The sequence below is a fragment of the Salvelinus fontinalis genome, chromosome 32 (genome assembly GCF_029448725.1).
Source record: "Salvelinus fontinalis isolate EN_2023a chromosome 32, ASM2944872v1, whole genome shotgun sequence".
In the NCBI taxonomy this organism is placed as follows: Eukaryota; Metazoa; Chordata; class Actinopteri; order Salmoniformes; family Salmonidae; genus Salvelinus; species Salvelinus fontinalis.
The window spans coordinates 45,324,255-45,345,707 of NC_074696.1; the positions used below are offsets into that span (position 1 = coordinate 45,324,255).

General features: G+C 45.7%; 1 protein-coding gene across 1 annotated transcript in view; it reads right to left on the minus strand.

Annotated features, from left to right (window-relative positions):
• Window positions 1-1,245: 1,245 nt before the first annotated feature.
• The window catches only part of LOC129830611 (uncharacterized), a 248,671-nt gene continuing 228,463 nt past the window's right edge, over window positions 1,246-21,453 (minus strand). The window contains exon 37 of the mRNA XM_055893164.1: window positions 1,246-21,449. Coding sequence (XP_055749139.1) covers window positions 1,419-21,449 — 20,031 coding nt within the window. The 3' untranslated portion in view covers window positions 1,246-1,418. The remainder of the gene's footprint in view (window positions 21,450-21,453) is intronic.

Below are 21,453 nucleotides of genomic sequence, written 5' to 3' on the forward strand. Positions count from 1 at the left end.
TCCACATGTGGTATATTCAATTGATTGGACATGATTTGGAAAGGCACACACCTGTTTATATAAGGTTCCACAGTTGACAGTGCATGTCAGAGCAAAAACCAAGCCATGAGGTCGAAGGAATTGTCCGTAGAGCTCCGAGACAGGATTGTGTAGAGGCACAGATCTGGGGAAGGGTACCAAAACATTTTTGCAGCATTGAAAGTCCACGAGAACAAAGGGGCCTCCATCATTCTTAAATGGAAGAAGTTTGGAACCACCAAGACTCTTCCTAGAGCTGCCGCCTGGCCAAACTGAGCAATCGGGGGACTTTGGAGGTGACCAAGAACCTGAGGGTCACTCTGACAGAGCTCTAGAGTTCCTCTGTGGAGATGGAAGAACCTTCCAGAAAGACAACCATCTCTGCAGCACTCCACCAATCAGGCCTTTATGGTGGAGTGACCAGACGGAAGCCACTCCTCAGTAAAAGGCACATGACAGCCCGCTTGGAGTTTGCCAAAAGGCACCTAAAGACTCTAAGGCCATGAGAAACAAGATTCTCTGGTCTGATGAAACCTAGATTGATCGCTTTGGCCTGAATGCCAAGCGTCACGTCTGGAGGAAACCTGGCATCATCCCTACGGTGAAGCACGGTGGTGGCAGCATCCTGCTGTGGGGATATTTTTCAATGGCAGGGACTGGGAGACTAGTCAGGATCAAGGCAATGATGAACAGAGCATAGTATAGAAAGATCCTTGATGAAAACCTGCTCCAGATGGCTCATGACCTCAGACTGGGGCGACGGTTCACCTTCCAACAGGACAACAACCCTAAACACATATCAGAGACAACTCAGGAGTGGCTTCGGGACAAGTCTCTGAATGTCCTTGAGTGGCCCAGCCAGATCCCGGACTTGAACCCGATCAAACATCTTTGGAGAGACCTGAAAATATCTGTGCAGCAACGCTCCCCATCCAACCTGACAGATCTTGAGAAGATTTAAAATCGCTGCCAAACGATCTTCAAAAAAGTATTGAGTAAAGGGTCTGAATAATAATGTAAATGTAATTTTTACGTTTTTTTTTTCTAATTTAAATTAGCAAAGATGTAAAAAAAAAAAATCTTTTGGCATTGTCATTATTGGGTATTGTGTGTATATTGATGAGGGGGGAAAAAGATTTAATACATTTTAGAATAAATGTCAAGAAGTATGAAAACTTTCCAAAGGCACTGTACAATTAAATTGTGGATTACTTCACAATAACAAAATTCACTTTAAAAATCACTTTTATTAAATGATATTCAAAAAAAATCTCCCCATCAACACCGAAAGCAATTACATGTAATAAAATATAATGGAATGCATATAAAATTTAATGAAAATACTTCTGAATTATATCTGCACATCTTTGATGACGATTTTACGACAAATCTTATAAAGCTTATTTATTCAGAGACAGAAAGCTAAGACCAGTGCCTGGGTCCCTCACACACCTCTCCAGAAGCTGCAGATAGGTGAGGTTCTCTTGTGTGTTTGGGTCAAAAAAGCCCTTGGTGTCATCGTCAGGGTCATCGAGGATCTGGTTCATTTCCTCATCAAAGTATCCTCTCTGGTACGCCACCTCTACTGGCACTCTATGACTGTACACTGGATCGATGATTCCACCAGTTGCAATCTGTGCCTCAAGAAGGCGAATTCCATGGTCCTTGACAATTAGATCCTTTTTCAAGGCCTGGAACAAGGAAATAGTGTTTCCTGTGTAGGGATCTTTGTATCCAGTGACTGCCCTCTCTGCTGAAAGCAGTTTGTTCTTCCACTCGTTCCCAACCACACCTTGAGCAGCTGCCTCTTCTACAGAGAGCTTCTTGTTCTTCACTGGGTCAATGACAAATCCAGTGGCAGCTTGAGCCTCCAGCAGAACCAGAGAGGTTCCAGGAGTTAGAAGACCTTTGGATTTGGCCTCGTAGATGCTCATGGTCTGTTTGGTGGACTGAACATATACACCTGCAATGCTATTAGTTCCCTCCAGGTACTTGTGTACTGAGTCCATTTCACTCACTTGGTTCACTGTGACTTTTCCTGTGTTGAGGTCTTCATAGAGTTTCTTGTCAATGATTTTTGAGGCAAGCAGCTCGCCAGCGGTGACATTCTTCCTGATACCATGGAAGCTTATCTCTGTGGTTGTTGTGGTAATGGTTGTTTTCTCTGACTTTGTCTCAGGTGGTGGTGTGCATGTTGTCACTGAAGATGTTGTGGTAGTTGTGGTGGTAGTCTTTTGTTGAATAATTGCTAGGATAATCTCCATGAAGCGTTCAATAGGGATTGCTCCAGATTTATACTGCTGCACAAGCTCTCTCCTTCTCTCCTCTGTGATGTATTTTGAGTAGAGGAGATCCCATAGAGACACTTTCTGTCCTTGAAATTTGCCTCCGGCCTTAGTTGTTGTCATAGCCTTTAGAATGTTCTTGGTTTGCTCATCAATGAAGAAGTAAAACTCTCCTTTTTTGACAATTACGAGTAAGCTAAGGCCAGTATCTGGGTCTGTCACACACCTCTCCACAAGCTGCAGGTAGGTGAGGTTCTCTTGTGTGTTGGGGTCAAAAAAGCCCTTGGTGTCATCGTCAGGGTCATCGAGGATCTGGTTCATTTCCTCATCAAAGTATCCTCTCTGGTACGCCACCTCTACTGGCACTCTATGGCTGTACACTGGATCGATGATTCCACCAGTTGCAATCTGTGCCTCAAGAAGGCGAATTCCATGGTCCTTGACAATTAGATCCTTTTTCAAGGCCTGGAACAAGGAAATAGTGTTTCCTGTGTAGGGATCTTTGTATCCAGTGACTGCCCTCTCTGCTGAAAGCAGTTTGTTCTTCCACTCGTTCCCAACCACACCTTGAGCGGCTGCCTCTTCTACAGAGAGCTTCTTGTTCTTCACTGGGTCAATGACAAATCCAGTGGCAGCTTGAGCCTCCAGCAGAACCAGGGAGGTTCCAGGAGTTAGAAGACCTTTGGATTTGGCCTCGTAGATGCTCATGGTCTGTTTGGTGGACTGAACATATACACCTGCAATGCTATTAGTTCCCTCCAGGTACTTGTGTACTGAGTCCATTTCACTCACTTGGTTCACTGTGACTTTTCCCGTGTTGAGGTCTTCATAGAGTTTCTTGTCAATGATTTTTGAGGCAAGCAGCTCGCCAGCGGTGACATCCTTCCTGATACCATGGAAGCTTGTCTCTGTGGTTGTTGTGGTAATGGTTGTTTTCTCTGACTTTGTCTCAGGTGGTGGTGTGCATGTTGTCACTGAAGATGTTGTGGTTATTGTGGTGGTAGTCTTTTGTTGAATATTTGCTAGGATAATCTCCATGAAGCGTTCAATAGGGATTGCTCCAGATTTATACTGCTGCACAAGCTCTCTCCTTCTCTCCTCTGTGATGTATTTTGAGTAGAGGAGATCCCATAGAGACACTTTCTGTCCTTGAAATTTGCCACCGGCCTTAGTTGTTGTCATAGCCTTTAGAATGTTCTTGGTTTGCTCATCAATGAAGAAGTAAAACTCTCCTTTTTTGACAATTACGAGTAAGCTAAGGCCAGTATCTGGGTCTGTCACACACCTCTCCACAAGCTGCAGGTAGGTGAGGTTCTCTTGTGTGTTGGGGTCAAAAAAGCCCTTGGTGTCATCGTCAGGGTCATCGAGGATCTGGTTCATTTCCTCATCAAAGTATCCTCTCTGGTACGCCACCTCTACTGGCACTCTATGACTGTACACTGGATCGATGATTCCACCAGTTGCAATCTGTGCCTCAAGAAGGCGAATTCCATGGTCCTTGACAATTAGATCCTTTTTCAAGGCCTGGAACAAGGAAATAGTGTTTCCTGTGTAGGGATCTTTGTATCCAGTGACTGCCCTCTCTGCTGAAAGCAGTTTGTTCTTCCACTCGTTCCCAACCACACCTTGAGCGGCTGCCTCTTCTACAGAGAGCTTCTTGTTCTTCACTGGGTCAATGACAAATCCAGTGGCAGCTTGAGCCTCCAGCAGAACCAGGGAGGTTCCAGGAGTTAGAAGACCTTTGGATTTGGCCTCGTAGATGCTCATGGTCTGTTTGGTGGACTGAACATATACACCTGCAATGCTATTAGTTCCCTCCAGGTACTTGTGTACTGAGTCCATTTCACTCACTTGGTTCACTGTGACTTTTCCCGTGTTGAGGTCTTCATAGAGTTTCTTGTCAATGATTTTTGAGGCAAGCAGCTCGCCAGCGGTGACATCCTTCCTGATACCATGGAAGCTTGTCTCTGTGGTTGTTGTGGTAATGGTTGTTTTCTCTGACTTTGTCTCAGGTGGTGGTGTGCATGTTGTCACTGAAGATGTTGTGGTTATTGTGGTGGTAGTCTTTTGTTGAATATTTGCTAGGATAATCTCCATGAAGCGTTCAATAGGGATTGCTCCAGATTTATACTGCTGCACAAGCTCTCTCCTTCTCTCCTCTGTGATGTATTTTGAGTAGAGGAGATCCCATAGAGACACTTTCTGTCCTTGAAATTTGCCTCCGGCCTTAGTTGTTGTCATAGCCTTTAGAATGTTCTTGGTTTGCTCATCAATGAAGAAGTAAAACTCTCCTTTTTTGACAATTACGAGTAAGCTAAGGCCAGTATCTGGGTCTGTCACACACCTCTCCACAAGCTGCAGGTAGGTGAGGTTCTCTTGTGTGTTGGGGTCAAAAAAGCCCTTGGTGTCATCGTCAGGGTCATCGAGGATCTGGTTCATTTCCTCATCAAAGTATCCTCTCTGGTACGCCACCTCTACTGGCACTCTATGACTGTACACTGGATCGATGATTCCACCAGTTGCAATCTGTGCCTCAAGAAGGCGAATTCCATGGTCCTTGACAATTAGATCCTTTTTCAAGGCCTGGAACAAGGAAATAGTGTTTCCTGTGTAGGGATCTTTGTATCCAGTGACTGCCCTCTCTGCTGAAAGCAGTTTGTTCTTCCACTCGTTCCCAACCACACCTTGAGCGGCTGCCTCTTCTACAGAGAGCTTCTTGTTCTTCACTGGGTCAATGACAAATCCAGTGGCAGCTTGAGCCTCCAGCAGAACCAGGGAGGTTCCAGGAGTTAGAAGACCTTTGGATTTGGCCTCGTAGATGCTCATGGTCTGTTTGGTGGACTGAACATATACACCTGCAATGCTATTAGTTCCCTCCAGGTACTTGTGTACTGAGTCCATTTCACTCACTTGGTTCACTGTGACTTTTCCTGTGTTGAGGTCTTCATAGAGTTTCTTGTCAATGATTTTTGAGGCAAGCAGCTCGCCAGCGGTGACATCCTTCCTGATACCATGGAAGCTTGTCTCTGTGGTTGTTGTGGTAATGGTTGTTTTCTCTGACTTTGTCTCAGGTGGTGGTGTGCATGTTGTCACTGAAGATGTTGTGGTTATTGTGGTGGTAGTCTTTTGTTGAATATTTGCTAGGATAATCTCCATGAAGCGTTCAATAGGGATTGCTCCAGATTTATACTGCTGCACAAGCTCTCTCCTTCTCTCCTCTGTGATGTATTTTGAGTAGAGGAGATCCCATAGAGACACTTTCTGTCCTTGAAATTTGCCACCGGCCTTAGTTGTTGTCATAGCCTTTAGAATGTTCTTGGTTTGCTCATCAATGAAGAAGTAAAACTCTCCTTTTTTGACAATTACGAGTAAGCTAAGGCCAGTATCTGGGTCTGTCACACACCTCTCCACAAGCTGCAGGTAGGTGAGGTTCTCTTGTGTGTTGGGGTCAAAAAAGCCCTTGGTGTCATCGTCAGGGTCATCGAGGATCTGGTTCATTTCCTCATCAAAGTATCCTCTCTGGTACGCCACCTCTACTGGCACTCTATGACTGTACACTGGATCGATGATTCCACCAGTTGCAATCTGTGCCTCAAGAAGGCGAATTCCATGGTCCTTGACAATTAGATCCTTTTTCAAGGCCTGGAACAAGGAAATAGTGTTTCCTGTGTAGGGATCTTTGTATCCAGTGACTGCCCTCTCTGCTGAAAGCAGTTTGTTCTTCCACTCGTTCCCAACCACACCTTGAGCGGCTGCCTCTTCTACAGAGAGCTTCTTGTTCTTCACTGGGTCAATGACAAATCCAGTGGCAGCTTGAGCCTCCAGCAGAACCAGGGAGGTTCCAGGAGTTAGAAGACCTTTGGATTTGGCCTCGTAGATGCTCATGGTCTGTTTGGTGGACTGAACATATACACCTGCAATGCTATTAGTTCCCTCCAGGTACTTGTGTACTGAGTCCATTTCACTCACTTGGTTCACTGTGACTTTTCCTGTGTTGAGGTCTTCATAGAGTTTCTTGTCAATGATTTTTGAGGCAAGCAGCTCGCCAGCGGTGACATCCTTCCTGATACCATGGAAGCTTGTCTCTGTGGTTGTTGTGGTAATGGTTGTTTTCTCTGACTTTGTCTCAGGTGGTGGTGTGCATGTTGTCACTGAAGATGTTGTGGTTATTGTGGTGGTAGTCTTTTGTTGAATATTTGCTAGGATAATCTCCATGAAGCGTTCAATAGGGATTGCTCCAGATTTATACTGCTGCACAAGCTCTCTCCTTCTCTCCTCTGTGATGTATTTTGAGTAGAGGAGATCCCATAGAGACACTTTCTGTCCTTGAAATTTGCCTCCGGCCTTAGTTGTTGTCATAGCCTTTAGAATGTTCTTGGTTTGCTCATCAATGAAGAAGTAAAACTCTCCTTTTTTGACAATTACGAGTAAGCTAAGGCCAGTATCTGGGTCTGTCACACACCTCTCCACAAGCTGCAGGTAGGTGAGGTTCTCTTGTGTGTTGGGGTCAAAAAAGCCCTTGGTGTCATCGTCAGGGTCATCGAGGATCTGGTTCATTTCCTCATCAAAGTATCCTCTCTGGTACGCCACCTCTACTGGCACTCTATGACTGTACACTGGATCGATGATTCCACCAGTTGCAATCTGTGCCTCAAGAAGGCGAATTCCATGGTCCTTGACAATTAGATCCTTTTTCAAGGCCTGGAACAAGGAAATAGTGTTTCCTGTGTAGGGATCTTTGTATCCAGTGACTGCCCTCTCTGCTGAAAGCAGTTTGTTCTTCCACTCGTTCCCAACCACACCTTGAGCGGCTGCCTCTTCTACAGAGAGCTTCTTGTTCTTCACTGGGTCAATGACAAATCCAGTGGCAGCTTGAGCCTCCAGCAGAACCAGGGAGGTTCCAGGAGTTAGAAGACCTTTGGATTTGGCCTCGTAGATGCTCATGGTCTGTTTGGTGGACTGAACATATACACCTGCAATGCTATTAGTTCCCTCCAGGTACTTGTGTACTGAGTCCATTTCACTCACTTGGTTCACTGTGACTTTTCCTGTGTTGAGGTCTTCATAGAGTTTCTTGTCAATGATTTTTGAGGCAAGCAGCTCGCCAGCGGTGACATCCTTCCTGATACCATGGAAGCTTGTCTCTGTGGTTGTTGTGGTAATGGTTGTTTTCTCTGACTTTGTCTCAGGTGGTGGTGTGCATGTTGTCACTGAAGATGTTGTGGTTATTGTGGTGGTAGTCTTTTGTTGAATATTTGCTAGGATAATCTCCATGAAGCGTTCAATAGGGATTGCTCCAGATTTATACTGCTGCACAAGCTCTCTCCTTCTCTCCTCTGTGATGTATTTTGAGTAGAGGAGATCCCATAGAGACACTTTCTGTCCTTGAAATTTGCCTCCGGCCTTAGTTGTTGTCATAGCCTTTAGAATGTTCTTGGTTTGCTCATCAATGAAGAAGTAAAACTCTCCTTTTTTGACAATTACGAGTAAGCTAAGGCCAGTATCTGGGTCTGTCACACACCTCTCCACAAGCTGCAGGTAGGTGAGGTTCTCTTGTGTGTTGGGGTCAAAAAAGCCCTTGGTGTCATCGTCAGGGTCATCGAGGATCTGGTTCATTTCCTCATCAAAGTATCCTCTCTGGTACGCCACCTCTACTGGCACTCTATGACTGTACACTGGATCGATGATTCCACCAGTTGCAATCTGTGCCTCAAGAAGGCGAATTCCATGGTCCTTGACAATTAGATCCTTTTTCAAGGCCTGGAACAAGGAAATAGTGTTTCCTGTGTAGGGATCTTTGTATCCAGTGACTGCCCTCTCTGCTGAAAGCAGTTTGTTCTTCCACTCGTTCCCAACCACACCTTGAGCGGCTGCCTCTTCTACAGAGAGCTTCTTGTTCTTCACTGGGTCAATGACAAATCCAGTGGCAGCTTGAGCCTCCAGCAGAACCAGGGAGGTTCCAGGAGTTAGAAGACCTTTGGATTTGGCCTCGTAGATGCTCATGGTCTGTTTGGTGGACTGAACATATACACCTGCAATGCTATTAGTTCCCTCCAGGTACTTGTGTACTGAGTCCATTTCACTCACTTGGTTCACTGTGACTTTTCCCGTGTTGAGGTCTTCATAGAGTTTCTTGTCAATGATTTTTGAGGCAAGCAGCTCGCCAGCGGTGACATCCTTCCTGATACCATGGAAGCTTGTCTCTGTGGTTGTTGTGGTAATGGTTGTTTTCTCTGACTTTGTCTCAGGTGGTGGTGTGCATGTTGTCACTGAAGATGTTGTGGTTATTGTGGTGGTAGTCTTTTGTTGAATATTTGCTAGGATAATCTCCATGAAGCGTTCAATAGGGATTGCTCCAGATTTATACTGCTGCACAAGCTCTCTCCTTCTCTCCTCTGTGATGTATTTTGAGTAGAGGAGATCCCATAGAGACACTTTCTGTCCTTGAAATTTGCCTCCGGCCTTAGTTGTTGTCATAGCCTTTAGAATGTTCTTGGTTTGCTCATCAATGAAGAAGTAAAACTCTCCTTTTTTGACAATTACGAGTAAGCTAAGGCCAGTATCTGGGTCTGTCACACACCTCTCCACAAGCTGCAGGTAGGTGAGGTTCTCTTGTGTGTTGGGGTCAAAAAAGCCCTTGGTGTCATCGTCAGGGTCATCGAGGATCTGGTTCATTTCCTCATCAAAGTATCCTCTCTGGTACGCCACCTCTACTGGCACTCTATGACTGTACACTGGATCGATGATTCCACCAGTTGCAATCTGTGCCTCAAGAAGGCGAATTCCATGGTCCTTGACAATTAGATCCTTTTTCAAGGCCTGGAACAAGGAAATAGTGTTTCCTGTGTAGGGATCTTTGTATCCAGTGACTGCCCTCTCTGCTGAAAGCAGTTTGTTCTTCCACTCGTTCCCAACCACACCTTGAGCGGCTGCCTCTTCTACAGAGAGCTTCTTGTTCTTCACTGGGTCAATGACAAATCCAGTGGCAGCTTGAGCCTCCAGCAGAACCAGGGAGGTTCCAGGAGTTAGAAGACCTTTGGATTTGGCCTCGTAGATGCTCATGGTCTGTTTGGTGGACTGAACATATACACCTGCAATGCTATTAGTTCCCTCCAGGTACTTGTGTACTGAGTCCATTTCACTCACTTGGTTCACTGTGACTTTTCCTGTGTTGAGGTCTTCATAGAGTTTCTTGTCAATGATTTTTGAGGCAAGCAGCTCGCCAGCGGTGACATCCTTCCTGATACCATGGAAGCTTGTCTCTGTGGTTGTTGTGGTAATGGTTGTTTTCTCTGACTTTGTCTCAGGTGGTGGTGTGCATGTTGTCACTGAAGATGTTGTGGTTATTGTGGTGGTAGTCTTTTGTTGAATATTTGCTAGGATAATCTCCATGAAGCGTTCAATAGGGATTGCTCCAGATTTATACTGCTGCACAAGCTCTCTCCTTCTCTCCTCTGTGATGTATTTTGAGTAGAGGAGATCCCATAGAGACACTTTCTGTCCTTGAAATTTGCCACCGGCCTTAGTTGTTGTCATAGCCTTTAGAATGTTCTTGGTTTGCTCATCAATGAAGAAGTAAAACTCTCCTTTTTTGACAATTACGAGTAAGCTAAGGCCAGTATCTGGGTCTGTCACACACCTCTCCACAAGCTGCAGGTAGGTGAGGTTCTCTTGTGTGTTGGGGTCAAAAAAGCCCTTGGTGTCATCGTCAGGGTCATCGAGGATCTGGTTCATTTCCTCATCAAAGTATCCTCTCTGGTACGCCACCTCTACTGGCACTCTATGACTGTACACTGGATCGATGATTCCACCAGTTGCAATCTGTGCCTCAAGAAGGCGAATTCCATGGTCCTTGACAATTAGATCCTTTTTCAAGGCCTGGAACAAGGAAATAGTGTTTCCTGTGTAGGGATCTTTGTATCCAGTGACTGCCCTCTCTGCTGAAAGCAGTTTGTTCTTCCACTCGTTCCCAACCACACCTTGAGCGGCTGCCTCTTCTACAGAGAGCTTCTTGTTCTTCACTGGGTCAATGACAAATCCAGTGGCAGCTTGAGCCTCCAGCAGAACCAGGGAGGTTCCAGGAGTTAGAAGACCTTTGGATTTGGCCTCGTAGATGCTCATGGTCTGTTTGGTGGACTGAACATATACACCTGCAATGCTATTAGTTCCCTCCAGGTACTTGTGTACTGAGTCCATTTCACTCACTTGGTTCACTGTGACTTTTCCTGTGTTGAGGTCTTCATAGAGTTTCTTGTCAATGATTTTTGAGGCAAGCAGCTCGCCAGCGGTGACATCCTTCCTGATACCATGGAAGCTTGTCTCTGTGGTTGTTGTGGTAATGGTTGTTTTCTCTGACTTTGTCTCAGGTGGTGGTGTGCATGTTGTCACTGAAGATGTTGTGGTTATTGTGGTGGTAGTCTTTTGTTGAATATTTGCTAGGATAATCTCCATGAAGCGTTCAATAGGGATTGCTCCAGATTTATACTGCTGCACAAGCTCTCTCCTTCTCTCCTCTGTGATGTATTTTGAGTAGAGGAGATCCCATAGAGACACTTTCTGTCCTTGAAATTTGCCTCCGGCCTTAGTTGTTGTCATAGCCTTTAGAATGTTCTTGGTTTGCTCATCAATGAAGAAGTAAAACTCTCCTTTTTTGACAATTACGAGTAAGCTAAGGCCAGTATCTGGGTCTGTCACACACCTCTCCACAAGCTGCAGGTAGGTGAGGTTCTCTTGTGTGTTGGGGTCAAAAAAGCCCTTGGTGTCATCGTCAGGGTCATCGAGGATCTGGTTCATTTCCTCATCAAAGTATCCTCTCTGGTACGCCACCTCTACTGGCACTCTATGACTGTACACTGGATCGATGATTCCACCAGTTGCAATCTGTGCCTCAAGAAGGCGAATTCCATGGTCCTTGACAATTAGATCCTTTTTCAAGGCCTGGAACAAGGAAATAGTGTTTCCTGTGTAGGGATCTTTGTATCCAGTGACTGCCCTCTCTGCTGAAAGCAGTTTGTTCTTCCACTCGTTCCCAACCACACCTTGAGCGGCTGCCTCTTCTACAGAGAGCTTCTTGTTCTTCACTGGGTCAATGACAAATCCAGTGGCAGCTTGAGCCTCCAGCAGAACCAGGGAGGTTCCAGGAGTTAGAAGACCTTTGGATTTGGCCTCGTAGATGCTCATGGTCTGTTTGGTGGACTGAACATATACACCTGCAATGCTATTAGTTCCCTCCAGGTACTTGTGTACTGAGTCCATTTCACTCACTTGGTTCACTGTGACTTTTCCCGTGTTGAGGTCTTCATAGAGTTTCTTGTCAATGATTTTTGAGGCAAGCAGCTCGCCAGCGGTGACATCCTTCCTGATACCATGGAAGCTTGTCTCTGTGGTTGTTGTGGTAATGGTTGTTTTCTCTGACTTTGTCTCAGGTGGTGGTGTGCATGTTGTCACTGAAGATGTTGTGGTTATTGTGGTGGTAGTCTTTTGTTGAATATTTGCTAGGATAATCTCCATGAAGCGTTCAATAGGGATTGCTCCAGATTTATACTGCTGCACAAGCTCTCTCCTTCTCTCCTCTGTGATGTATTTTGAGTAGAGGAGATCCCATAGAGACACTTTCTGTCCTTGAAATTTGCCTCCGGCCTTAGTTGTTGTCATAGCCTTTAGAATGTTCTTGGTTTGCTCATCAATGAAGAAGTAAAACTCTCCTTTTTTGACAATTACGAGTAAGCTAAGGCCAGTATCTGGGTCTGTCACACACCTCTCCACAAGCTGCAGGTAGGTGAGGTTCTCTTGTGTGTTGGGGTCAAAAAAGCCCTTGGTGTCATCGTCAGGGTCATCGAGGATCTGGTTCATTTCCTCATCAAAGTATCCTCTCTGGTACGCCACCTCTACTGGCACTCTATGACTGTACACTGGATCGATGATTCCACCAGTTGCAATCTGTGCCTCAAGAAGGCGAATTCCATGGTCCTTGACAATTAGATCCTTTTTCAAGGCCTGGAACAAGGAAATAGTGTTTCCTGTGTAGGGATCTTTGTATCCAGTGACTGCCCTCTCTGCTGAAAGCAGTTTGTTCTTCCACTCGTTCCCAACCACACCTTGAGCGGCTGCCTCTTCTACAGAGAGCTTCTTGTTCTTCACTGGGTCAATGACAAATCCAGTGGCAGCTTGAGCCTCCAGCAGAACCAGGGAGGTTCCAGGAGTTAGAAGACCTTTGGATTTGGCCTCGTAGATGCTCATGGTCTGTTTGGTGGACTGAACATATACACCTGCAATGCTATTAGTTCCCTCCAGGTACTTGTGTACTGAGTCCATTTCACTCACTTGGTTCACTGTGACTTTTCCTGTGTTGAGGTCTTCATAGAGTTTCTTGTCAATGATTTTTGAGGCAAGCAGCTCGCCAGCGGTGACATCCTTCCTGATACCATGGAAGCTTGTCTCTGTGGTTGTTGTGGTAATGGTTGTTTTCTCTGACTTTGTCTCAGGTGGTGGTGTGCATGTTGTCACTGAAGATGTTGTGGTTATTGTGGTGGTAGTCTTTTGTTGAATATTTGCTAGGATAATCTCCATGAAGCGTTCAATAGGGATTGCTCCAGATTTATACTGCTGCACAAGCTCTCTCCTTCTCTCCTCTGTGATGTATTTTGAGTAGAGGAGATCCCATAGAGACACTTTCTGTCCTTGAAATTTGCCACCGGCCTTAGTTGTTGTCATAGCCTTTAGAATGTTCTTGGTTTGCTCATCAATGAAGAAGTAAAACTCTCCTTTTTTGACAATTACGAGTAAGCTAAGGCCAGTATCTGGGTCTGTCACACACCTCTCCACAAGCTGCAGGTAGGTGAGGTTCTCTTGTGTGTTGGGGTCAAAAAAGCCCTTGGTGTCATCGTCAGGGTCATCGAGGATCTGGTTCATTTCCTCATCAAAGTATCCTCTCTGGTACGCCACCTCTACTGGCACTCTATGACTGTACACTGGATCGATGATTCCACCAGTTGCAATCTGTGCCTCAAGAAGGCGAATTCCATGGTCCTTGACAATTAGATCCTTTTTCAAGGCCTGGAACAAGGAAATAGTGTTTCCTGTGTAGGGATCTTTGTATCCAGTGACTGCCCTCTCTGCTGAAAGCAGTTTGTTCTTCCACTCGTTCCCAACCACACCTTGAGCGGCTGCCTCTTCTACAGAGAGCTTCTTGTTCTTCACTGGGTCAATGACAAATCCAGTGGCAGCTTGAGCCTCCAGCAGAACCAGGGAGGTTCCAGGAGTTAGAAGACCTTTGGATTTGGCCTCGTAGATGCTCATGGTCTGTTTGGTGGACTGAACATATACACCTGCAATGCTATTAGTTCCCTCCAGGTACTTGTGTACTGAGTCCATTTCACTCACTTGGTTCACTGTGACTTTTCCTGTGTTGAGGTCTTCATAGAGTTTCTTGTCAATGATTTTTGAGGCAAGCAGCTCGCCAGCGGTGACATCCTTCCTGATACCATGGAAGCTTGTCTCTGTGGTTGTTGTGGTAATGGTTGTTTTCTCTGACTTTGTCTCAGGTGGTGGTGTGCATGTTGTCACTGAAGATGTTGTGGTTATTGTGGTGGTAGTCTTTTGTTGAATATTTGCTAGGATAATCTCCATGAAGCGTTCAATAGGGATTGCTCCAGATTTATACTGCTGCACAAGCTCTCTCCTTCTCTCCTCTGTGATGTATTTTGAGTAGAGGAGATCCCATAGAGACACTTTCTGTCCTTGAAATTTGCCTCCGGCCTTAGTTGTTGTCATAGCCTTTAGAATGTTCTTGGTTTGCTCATCAATGAAGAAGTAAAACTCTCCTTTTTTGACAATTACGAGTAAGCTAAGGCCAGTATCTGGGTCTGTCACACACCTCTCCACAAGCTGCAGGTAGGTGAGGTTCTCTTGTGTGTTGGGGTCAAAAAAGCCCTTGGTGTCATCGTCAGGGTCATCGAGGATCTGGTTCATTTCCTCATCAAAGTATCCTCTCTGGTACGCCACCTCTACTGGCACTCTATGACTGTACACTGGATCGATGATTCCACCAGTTGCAATCTGTGCCTCAAGAAGGCGAATTCCATGGTCCTTGACAATTAGATCCTTTTTCAAGGCCTGGAACAAGGAAATAGTGTTTCCTGTGTAGGGATCTTTGTATCCAGTGACTGCCCTCTCTGCTGAAAGCAGTTTGTTCTTCCACTCGTTCCCAACCACACCTTGAGCGGCTGCCTCTTCTACAGAGAGCTTCTTGTTCTTCACTGGGTCAATGACAAATCCAGTGGCAGCTTGAGCCTCCAGCAGAACCAGGGAGGTTCCAGGAGTTAGAAGACCTTTGGATTTGGCCTCGTAGATGCTCATGGTCTGTTTGGTGGACTGAACATATACACCTGCAATGCTATTAGTTCCCTCCAGGTACTTGTGTACTGAGTCCATTTCACTCACTTGGTTCACTGTGACTTTTCCTGTGTTGAGGTCTTCATAGAGTTTCTTGTCAATGATTTTTGAGGCAAGCAGCTCGCCAGCGGTGACATCCTTCCTGATACCATGGAAGCTTGTCTCTGTGGTTGTTGTGGTAATGGTTGTTTTCTCTGACTTTGTCTCAGGTGGTGGTGTGCATGTTGTCACTGAAGATGTTGTGGTTATTGTGGTGGTAGTCTTTTGTTGAATATTTGCTAGGATAATCTCCATGAAGCGTTCAATAGGGATTGCTCCAGATTTATACTGCTGCACAAGCTCTCTCCTTCTCTCCTCTGTGATGTATTTTGAGTAGAGGAGATCCCATAGAGACACTTTCTGTCCTTGAAATTTGCCTCCGGCCTTAGTTGTTGTCATAGCCTTTAGAATGTTCTTGGTTTGCTCATCAATGAAGAAGTAAAACTCTCCTTTTTTGACAATTACGAGTAAGCTAAGGCCAGTATCTGGGTCTGTCACACACCTCTCCACAAGCTGCAGGTAGGTGAGGTTCTCTTGTGTGTTGGGGTCAAAAAAGCCCTTGGTGTCATCGTCAGGGTCATCGAGGATCTGGTTCATTTCCTCATCAAAGTATCCTCTCTGGTACGCCACCTCTACTGGCACTCTATGACTGTACACTGGATCGATGATTCCACCAGTTGCAATCTGTGCCTCAAGAAGGCGAATTCCATGGTCCTTGACAATTAGATCCTTTTTCAAGGCCTGGAACAAGGAAATAGTGTTTCCTGTGTAGGGATCTTTGTATCCAGTGACTGCCCTCTCTGCTGAAAGCAGTTTGTTCTTCCACTCGTTCCCAACCACACCTTGAGCGGCTGCCTCTTCTACAGAGAGCTTCTTGTTCTTCACTGGGTCAATGACAAATCCAGTGGCAGCTTGAGCCTCCAGCAGAACCAGGGAGGTTCCAGGAGTTAGAAGACCTTTGGATTTGGCCTCGTAGATGCTCATGGTCTGTTTGGTGGACTGAACATATACACCTGCAATGCTATTAGTTCCCTCCAGGTACTTGTGTACTGAGTCCATTTCACTCACTTGGTTCACTGTGACTTTTCCCGTGTTGAGGTCTTCATAGAGTTTCTTGTCAATGATTTTTGAGGCAAGCAGCTCGCCAGCGGTGACATCCTTCCTGATACCATGGAAGCTTGTCTCTGTGGTTGTTGTGGTAATGGTTGTTTTCTCTGACTTTGTCTCAGGTGGTGGTGTGCATGTTGTCACTGAAGATGTTGTGGTTATTGTGGTGGTAGTCTTTTGTTGAATATTTGCTAGGATAATCTCCATGAAGCGTTCAATAGGGATTGCTCCAGATTTATACTGCTGCACAAGCTCTCTCCTTCTCTCCTCTGTGATGTATTGTGAGTAGAGGAGATCCCATAGAGACACTTTCTGTCCTTGAAATTTGCCTCCGGCCTTAGTTGTTGTCATAGCCTTTAGAATGTTCTTGGTTTGCTCATCAATGAAGAAGTAAAACTCTCCTTTTTTGACAATTACGAGTAAGCTAAGGCCAGTATCTGGGTCTGTCACACACCTCTCCACAAGCTGCAGGTAGGTGAGGTTCTCTTGTGTGTTGGGGTCAAAAAAGCCCTTGGTGTCATCGTCAGGGTCATCGAGGATCTGGTTCATTTCCTCATCAAAGTATCCTCTCTGGTACGCCACCTCTACTGGCACTCTATGACTGTACACTGGATCGATGATTCCACCAGTTGCAATCTGTGCCTCAAGAAGGCGAATTCCATGGTCCTTGACAATTAGATCCTTTTTCAAGGCCTGGAACAAGGAAATAGTGTTTCCTGTGTAGGGATCTTTGTATCCAGTGACTGCCCTCTCTGCTGAAAGCAGTTTGTTCTTCCACTCGTTCCCAACCACACCTTGAGCGGCTGCCTCTTCTACAGAGAGCTTCTTGTTCTTCACTGGGTCAATGACAAATCCAGTGGCAGCTTGAGCCTCCAGCAGAACCAGGGAGGTTCCAGGAGTTAGAAGACCTTTGGATTTGGCCTCGTAGATGCTCATGGTCTGTTTGGTGGACTGAACATATACACCTGCAATGCTATTAGTTCCCTCCAGGTACTTGTGTACTGAGTCCATTTCACTCACTTGGTTCACTGTGACTTTTCCTGTGTTGAGGTCTTCATAGAGTTTCTTGTCAATGATTTTTGAGGCAAGCAGCTCGCCAGCGGTGACATCCTTCCTGATACCATGGAAGCTTGTCTCTGTGGTTGTTGTGGTAATGGTTGTTTTCTCTGACTTTGTCTCAGGTGGTGGTGTGCATGTTGTCACTGAAGATGTTGTGGTTATTGTGGTGGGAGTCTTTTGTTGAATATTTGCTAGGATAATCTCCATGAAGCGTTCAATAGGGATTGCTCCAGATTTATACTGCTGCACAAGCTCTCTCCTTCTCTCCTCTGTGATGTATTTTGAGTAGAGGAGATCCCATAGAGACACTTTCTGTCCTTGAAATTTGCCTCCGGCCTTAGTTGTTGTCATAGCCTTTAGAATGTTCTTGGTTTGCTCATCAATGAAGAAGTAAAACTCTCCTTTTTTGACAATTACGAGTAAGCTAAGGCCAGTATCTGGGTCTGTCACACACCTCTCCACAAGCTGCAGGTAGGTGAGGTTCTCTTGTGTGTTGGGGTCAAAAAAGCCCTTGGTGTCATCGTCAGGGTCATCGAGGATCTGGTTCATTTCCTCATCAAAGTATCCTCTCTGGTACGCCACCTCTACTGGCACTCTATGACTGTACACTGGATCGATGATTCCACCAGTTGCAATCTGTGCCTCAAGAAGGCGAATTCCATGGTCCTTGACAATTAGATCCTTTTTCAAGGCCTGGAACAAGGAAATAGTGTTTCCTGTGTAGGGATCTTTGTATCCAGTGACTGCCCTCTCTGCTGAAAGCAGTTTGTTCTTCCACTCGTTCCCAACCACACCTTGAGCGGCTGCCTCTTCTACAGAGAGCTTCTTGTTCTTCACTGGGTCAATGACAAATCCAGTGGCAGCTTGAGCCTCCAGCAGAACCAGGGAGGTTCCAGGAGTTAGAAGACCTTTGGATTTGGCCTCGTAGATGCTCATGGTCTGTTTGGTGGACTGAACATATACACCTGCAATGCTATTAGTTCCCTCCAGGTACTTGTGTACTGAGTCCATTTCACTCACTTGGTTCACTGTGACTTTTCCCGTGTTGAGGTCTTCATAGAGTTTCTTGTCAATGATTTTTGAGGCAAGCAGCTCGCCAGCGCTGACATCCTTCCTGATACCATGGAAGCTTGTCTCTGTGGTTGTTGTGGTAATGGTTGTTTTCTCTGACTTTGTCTCAGGTGGTGGTGTGCATGTTGTCACTGAAGATGTTGTGGTTATTGTGGTGGTAGTCTTTTGTTGAATATTTGCTAGGATAATCTCCATGAAGCGTTCAATAGGGATTGCTCCAGATTTATACTGCTGCACAAGCTCTCTCCTTCTCTCCTCTGTGATGTATTTTGAGTAGAGGAGATCCCATAGAGACACTTTCTGTCCTTGAAATTTGCCTCCGGCCTTAGTTGTTGTCATAGCCTTTAGAATGTTCTTGGTTTGCTCATCAATGAAGAAGTAAAACTCTCCTTTTTTGACAATTACGAGTAAGCTAAGGCCAGTATCTGGGTCTGTCACACACCTCTCCACAAGCTGCAGGTAGGTGAGGTTCTCTTGTGTGTTGGGGTCAAAAAAGCCCTTGGTGTCATCGTCAGGGTCATCGAGGATCTGGTTCATTTCCTCATCAAAGTATCCTCTCTGGTACGCCACCTCTACTGGCACTCTATGACTGTACACTGGATCGATGATTCCACCAGTTGCAATCTGTGCCTCAAGAAGGCGAATTCCATGGTCCTTGACAATTAGATCCTTTTTCAAGGCCTGGAACAAGGAAATAGTGTTTCCTGTGTAGGGATCTTTGTATCCAGTGACTGCCCTCTCTGCTGAAAGCAGTTTGTTCTTCCACTCGTTCCCAACCACACCTTGAGCGGCTGCCTCTTCTACAGAGAGCTTCTTGTTCTTCACTGGGTCAATGACAAATCCAGTGGCAGCTTGAGCCTCCAGCAGAACCAGGGAGGTTCCAGGAGTTAGAAGACCTTTGGATTTGGCCTCGTAAATGCTCATGGTCTGTTTGGTGGACTGAACATATACACCTGCAATGCTATTAGTTCCCTCCAGGTACTTGTGTACTGAGTCCATTTCACTCACTTGGTTCACTGTGACTTTTCCCGTGTTGAGGTCTTCATAGAGTTTCTTGTCAATGATTTTTGAGGCAAGCAGCTCGCCAGCGCTGACATCCTTCCTGATACCATGGAAGCTTGTCTCTGTGGTTGTTGTGGTAATGGTTGTTTTCTCTGACTTTGTCTCAGGTGGTGGTGTGCATGTTGTCACTGAAGATGTTGTGGTTATTGTGGTGGTAGTCTTTTGTTGAATATTTGCTAGGATAATCTCCATGAAGCGTTCAATAGGGATTGCTCCAGATTTATACTGCTGCACAAGCTCTCTCCTTCTCTCCTCTGTGATGTATTTTGAGTAGAGGAGATCCCATAGAGACACTTTCTGTCCTTGAAATTTGCCTCCGGCCTTAGTTGTTGTCATAGCCTTTAGAATGTTCTTGGTTTGCTCATCAATGAAGAAGTAAAACTCTCCTTTTTTGACAATTACGAGTAAGCTAAGGCCAGTATCTGGGTCTGTCACACACCTCTCCACAAGCTGCAGGTAGGTGAGGTTCTCTTGTGTGTTGGGGTCAAAAAAGCCCTTGGTGTCATCGTCAGGGTCATCGAGGATCTGGTTCATTTCCTCATCAAAGTATCCTCTCTGGTACGCCACCTCTACTGGCACTCTATGACTGTACACTGGATCGATGATTCCACCAGTTGCAATCTGTGCCTCAAGAAGGCGAATTCCATGGTCCTTGACAATTAGATCCTTTTTCAAGGCCTGGTACAAGGAAATAGTGTTTCCTGTGTAGGGATCTTTGTATCCAGTGACTGCCCTCTCTGCTGAAAGCAGTTTGTTCTTCCACTCGTTCCCAACCACACCTTGAGCGGCTGCCTCTTCTACAGAGAGCTTCTTGTTCTTCACTGGGTCAATGACAAATCCAGTGGCAGCTTGAGCCTCCAGCAGAACCAGGGAGGTTCCAGGAGTTAGAAGACCTTTGGATTTGGCCTCGTAGATGCTCATGGTCTGTTTGGTGGACTGAACATATACACCTGCAATGCTATTAGTTCCCTCCAGGTACTTGTGTACTGAGTCCATTTCACTCACTTGGTTCACTGTGACTTTTCCTGTGTTGAGGTCTTCATAGAGTTTCTTGTCAATGATTTTTGAGGCAAGCAGCTCGCCAGCGGTGACATCCTTCCTGATACCATGGAAGCTTGTCTCTGTGGTTGTTGTGGTAATGGTTGTTTTCTCTGACTTTGTCTCAGGTGGTGGTGTGCATGTTGTCACTGAAGATGTTGTGGTTATTGTGGTGGTAGTCTTTTGTTGAATATTTGCTAGGATAATCTCCATGAAGCGTTCAATAGGGATTGCTCCAGATTTATACTGCTGCACAAGCTCTCTCCTTCTCTCCTCTGTGATGTATTTTGAGTAGAGGAGATCCCATAGAGACACTTTCTGTCCTTGAAATTTGCCTCCGGCCTTAGTTGTTGTCATAGCCTTTAGAATGTTCTTGGTTTGCTCATCAATGAAGAAGTAAAACTCTCCTTTTTTGACAATTACGAGTAAGCTAAGGCCAGTATCTGGGTCTGTCACACACCTCTCCACAAGCTGCAGGTAGGTGAGGTTCTCTTGTGTGTTGGGGTCAAAAAAGCCCTTGGTGTCATCGTCAGGGTCATCGAGGATCTGGTTCATTTCCTCATCAAAGTATCCTCTCTGGTACGCCACCTCTACTGGCACTCTATGACTGTACACTGGATCGATGATTCCACCAGTTGCAATCTGTGCCTCAAGAAGGCGAATTCCATGGTCCTTGACAATTAGATCCTTTTTCAAGGCCTGGAACAAGGAAATAGTGTTTCCTGTGTAGGGATCTTTGTATCCAGTGACTGCCCTCTCTGCTGAAAGCAGTTTGTTCTTCCACTCGTTCCCAACCACACCTTGAGCGGCTGCCTCTTCTACAGAGAGCTTCTTGTTCTTCACTGGGTCAATGACAAATCCAGTGGCAGCTTGAGCCTCCAGCAGAACCAGGGAGGTTCCAGGAGTTAGAAGACCTTTGGATTTGGCCTCGTAGATGCTCATGGTCTGTTTGGTGGACTGAACATATACACCTGCAATGCTATTAGTTCCCTCCAGGTACTTGTGTACTGAGTCCATTTCACTCACTTGGTTCACTGTGACTTTTCCTGTGTTGAGGTCTTCATAGAGTTTCTTGTCAATGATTTTTGAGGCAAGCAGCTCGCCAGCGGTGACATCCTTCCTGATACCATGGAAGCTTGTCTCTGTGGTTGTTGTGGTAATGGTTGTTTTCTCTGACTTTGTCTCAGGTGGTGGTGTGCATGTTGTCACTGAAGATGATGTGGTTATTGTGGTGGTAGTCTTTTGTTGAATATTTGCTAGGATAATCTCCATGAAGCGTTCAATAGGGATTGCTCCAGATTTATACTGCTGCACAAGCTCTCTCCTTCTCTCCTCTGTGATGTATTTTGAGTAGAGGAGATCCCATAGAGACACTTTCTGT